Source organism: Cebus imitator, unplaced genomic scaffold (assembly GCF_001604975.1).
Source record: "Cebus imitator isolate Cc_AM_T3 unplaced genomic scaffold, Cebus_imitator-1.0 Scaffold204, whole genome shotgun sequence".
In the NCBI taxonomy this organism is placed as follows: Eukaryota; Metazoa; Chordata; class Mammalia; order Primates; family Cebidae; genus Cebus; species Cebus imitator.
This window is the reverse complement of record NW_016107519.1, coordinates 3,213,835-3,218,477: the sequence shown is the minus strand read 5'-3', so window position 1 is coordinate 3,218,477 and position 4,643 is coordinate 3,213,835. Positions and strand designations below refer to the sequence as shown.

General features: G+C 39.8%; 1 protein-coding gene across 4 annotated transcripts in view; it reads right to left on the bottom strand.

Annotated features, from left to right (window-relative positions):
- The window catches only part of ZMYM5 (zinc finger MYM-type containing 5), a 34,403-nt gene that overhangs the window by 21,807 nt on the left and 7,953 nt on the right, over positions 1-4,643 (bottom strand). For 3 of the 4 annotated variants that reach the window (XM_017548212.2, XM_017548217.2, XM_017548214.2), the window contains exons 3-4: positions 2,451-2,949; positions 2,117-2,210 (exon numbers count right to left, since the gene is read on the bottom strand). In XM_017548212.2, the coding sequence (XP_017403701.1) occupies positions 2,117-2,210; positions 2,451-2,949 (593 nt within the window). Of the gene's footprint in view, positions 1-2,116; positions 2,211-2,450; positions 2,950-3,049; positions 3,554-4,643 lie in introns of those variants that run through there. The other variant, XM_017548213.2, reaches the window with a different exon arrangement.

Genomic DNA, 4,643 nt, shown 5'->3' with positions numbered 1-4,643 from the left:
AGAGACGGGGTTTCACCATGTTGACCAGGATGGTCTCGATCTCTTGACCTCGTGATCCACCCGCCTCAGCCTCCCAAAGTGCTGGGATTACAGGCTTGAGCCACCGCGCCCGGCCTACATTTACAGTTTTATGTTTGTTTGTTTTTTTAAACAAAGGATACAAATCAGGAACAGCTAAATGAACAGGCTCATAAGACAAGGTCTGGGAGGGTCCCAAACTCAGAAGTTCTGGGCCAGCTTTCAGTGGATGCAGTAGCATTACTGTCCTGGCATACTGATGTGTTCATCAAGAGGCTGCACTCAGCTTCAAAGTCTAGAGTGGTTTTACTTGGTTTTCATTGCGTAGGCATGACTCATGCCATATGACTGAACTCAGCTCCAGATCCCCACCCCTCCCAGACTTTGGGCTGGCTCAAAGACCCAAGATTCTAATCCCATAGTTGGTCTTTCTGGTGTCTAGACCCCACTGTGAGTCATCTCATCTTAGTATAAATTCAGGTATGATCCAAGGGGCTTATGAATATAGCAAAGACACTTGGAAATTTCAAGGAATTAGAGTCTCTCTTCCAGGAACCAGGGACAAAAATCATCTTTACTACAGATGTCTTTGGTCAAACAGGAAACGTTATTAATAATTTCACGAAATTTTAGCCTTTGAAATCTTAATTTTCTGTATGACAAACTGGGTAGTATGCCTAAAGCATTTCTGTTTCATACCAAGGTACAAAGGTTATCTTACTGAAAAGCAGAAAAGTGCTTGCACAGTTGCTGGACTATAAGCTGAACTAGCCATTTTTCATGGAATATCATTTTTTACTTGAAAGAATGACAAATTGTGACTATTAGGAGACATTTTCTTAAAAATAAATCAAGAGTCTATCACTTCAAGAAAACAGAGTATTTGTTGCTGATGAGAAAATTTGAGCTTTCAAGTGAAAATCAGAATTTTTGAAAACTTGATGCACATATTCCCAGGACCTCCTGAGGGATGTCACTGGCGGGAGGAAAAAAAAAAAAAGAGAATTTTTGAAAACCAGTATAAAGTGTCAACATTTAGAAGGAACTGAATAATCCAGTAAACCAATATTTTCCAAATAACCAAGGCATAATGTTATTAAGTCATAATACAAAGGTTAAAAATCCATTCAAGGCCGGGTGCAGTGGCTCACGCCTGTAATTCCACCACTTTGGGAGGCCGAGGTGGGCGGATCACAAGGCTAGGAGTTCAAGACCAGCCTGACCCCTATGGTAAAACCCCATCTGGGCTGGGCGAGGTGGCTCACGGCTGTAATCCCAGCACTTTGGGAGGCCGAGGTGGGTGGATCACGAGGTCAGGAGATCGAGACCATCCTGGCCAACATGGTGAAACCCCGTCTCTAAACAAACAGCCCCATCTGTACTAAAAATATAAAAATTAGCTGGGCGTGGTGGCATACGCTTATAGTCCCAGCTACTTGGGAGGCTGAGGCAAGAGAATCGTTTGAACCTGGGTGGCGGAGGTTGCAGTGAGCCAAGATCAGGCCACTGTACCCTAGCCTGGTCAACAGAGTGAGATTTCATCTTGAAAAAAAAAAATCTGTTCAAAATCAATAGATTTTAAACGAATAGACTAGACTGTACCAAATAGAGTCCCCTGTTTCTACCAAAGAAAAAAAATTAGCAGGTTATTATGGCATGCACTTGTCAAAGGCTGGGCGTGGTGGCTCACGCCTGTAATTCCAGCACTTTAAGAGGCCAACGCAGGTGGATCACCTGACGTCAGGACTTTGAGACTAGCCTGGCCAACATGGTAAAATCCTGTTTCTACTAAAAATACAAAAATTAGCTGTGTGTGGTTGGCAGGTGCCTGTAATCACAGCTACTCAGGAGGCTCAGGTAGGAAAATCACTTTAACCCAGGAGGCAGATGTTGCAGTGAGCAGAGATCACACCATTGCACTCCAGCCTGGGCAACAAGAGTGAAACTTGGTCTCAAAAAAAAAAAAAAAGAAAGAAAGTGAAGAGAAATAAAATATTTTATACATAGAATGTGAATAAAATAGATATGAGCACTAAAAAGAACACCCAAAGGTTTATTTACCTGAGGAAGAAAGAAAATAATGCCACTTACTGCTTACCAGGACTATGATGAGTTGCAAATTCTCCATTCTGAAATATGTCTCCTGCCACATTCATTCTACCAGGATTAAAAGGTCTTATTCCAGTCTTGGTCTGTGGAGTTAAAGATGGGGTGTATGTTTGTATATTAACACCAAATGTACTTGACTGAGGTCCTTTAGCGACATCTCCCAAGTTGGTATTCTATAGTGATGTTTTATATGTAATCATTATGTTCATATCTTGCCCGGCATTCACAGAGCTTATACCTGTTTCTAAGGTTGTAACATTAGTAATAAGGTATTTCAGAGTCAATTCTGTAGTGATACCACTATTACCCATTCCTGCATTTACCTTATTTCTTGAAAGATTGGAAGTGGAGAAATCCAAATCTTTGGTTTTGTTTTTAGTTCTAGGAAGTCCCCATTCAATAAAACAGGAAGAATTTTTCTCCACTTCTCCATTTGTTTCCATGTCCTCTTCATCATCAATAACAATTGGCTCACTTATATTTCCTTTCTGAGATGCCAAATCTCTTGACGAAACAGAAATTACAGAATAATTTCCTTGTGGCTTTTCATGTTTTGATGACGTAAATCTAAAGTTTCTTTGATCAGCTATTGCTGGAGCAGAAACTGAAGGAGGTTGTATAGATTCAACAAATACAACATCATCATCATCATCATCTTCCACTGGTGAGTTTCTAGATCTACTGACTAAAGGACGAGCGGGATGACCAAATGAATCTCCTATGTCCATGAGAGTAGTTGCCATGGCTATATCTCCTAATAAAGCAGGAGTCTGTTCAGTCAATTCTAATCCTCCCACTGAACATTTATCCACGCCAATGAACCTGTAAAGAGACAGAAAAGAAAGAAAAATTCTAGTATGTTACGGTTTTTGCATTTTGCTACAATAAAATAGTACAAGTAATTGTTTTATTTATGTGATACCTGATATCCATTCTCTTTTTCCTCTACTGTTAACCAATGTTTACTTCAGAGTTTAATGGAAATTAATTATACAATCTTGGTAATCCTTTAAAAAATGTAATCAATTTATAGGACTCACTTTAGTCACTCTTTATAGTGAAAAAATCCCTGTCTTCCTTTGAATTAGAAAATAGTAACAAAATAATTATATTCAATACCAATAACTTAGGGTCCTAATATAATCACTTATATTCCATATGCGTTTATCTACTACAGTGTTTTTAGGATATGGCCCTATTTACCAAGGGACATTGTTTTTTTGTTTTTTTGTTTTTTCAAAATCTCTTCTTCCAAAATAACTGTGATTATCTTTCTGCATCTTTTTTATCCTTGTACAGAAAGCAGTAAGTCCATTTATGCCAGATACTATGCTATGGGCTTTTTACAGAAAGTAAAATTCTCAAAACCGCATAATGGTAGGTATAATTTACTCTTCTATAGTTCGAGAAATTGAGGCCTAGAGAAGCTAACTAAATTGTTCCAGATAAGCCTTGGGGTAAGACTTAAACTCAGGGCTCTAACACTAGGCCTCAGATACTTTTTTTTTTTTTTGAGACAGGGTCTCACTCTGTTGCCCAGGCTGGAGTGCAGTTGCATGATCCTAACTCACTGCAGCCTTAACCTCCTGGGTTCAAGCAATCCTCCCAAGTAGCTAGGCTCTTGCCATCACAACCCAGCTAATGTTTCATAAATTTTTTGGAGCAGGGGTCTTACTACATTGCTCAGGCTGGTCTCAAACTCCTGGCCTCAAGCAATCCTCCTGCTTCCCAAAGTACTGGGATTATAGGCACGAGCCATGGTACCTAGCCTAGCCCCAAATTCCTAACTTGTTAATACTCAACATTTTATATACTTACTACGCATTAAACTACAATGAAGGAAAGAATCTAGCAGAGAAACAATAGTTGAAAAATCTGGAAGTGAATAACTGATGGAACATGGACGGATCTTGAGCAGATGAGAGATAAGGACATGTACAGAGGTGGTAATGAAATTGATCATGTATAAGAATCACTTCTATCCCAACTGCAAGAAGGCAAATTAAGTATAATTGGAATGTACGTAAATATACAGAAACAATACATGGGACTATACATGCTGTTCTCAATTTTCAACTTTTTTTTCTTTTAGTGGAGGTGAGTGAGGTCTCACTGTGTTGCCTAGTGTGGTCTTGAACCCCTGAGCTCAAGTGATCCTCCACCTCAGCCTTTCAAAGTGCTGTGATTAAAGGAATGAGCCACCACGACAGTCCTGGCCTCAATTTTGTGTGTGTGTGTGTGACGGGGTCTTACTCTGTCACCCAGGAACAGTGGCACCATTTCAGCTCACTGCAACCTCCACCTCTCAGGCTTAAGTGATCCCTCGCCCTTAGCTTTCAATTAGCTATGTGGCAGCAGGCAAATTATGTCACCTCACTGAGTTTTAGTTTTCTAAACTATGAATGGGGATAATATATAGCTTTAAGGTTTTTAATGAGATGAGTAGACATCCAAATTCCTGGCATACTGTCTGGTCCATATCAGAGAGTGTAAAAAATATCAAATTAGGCCGGGCG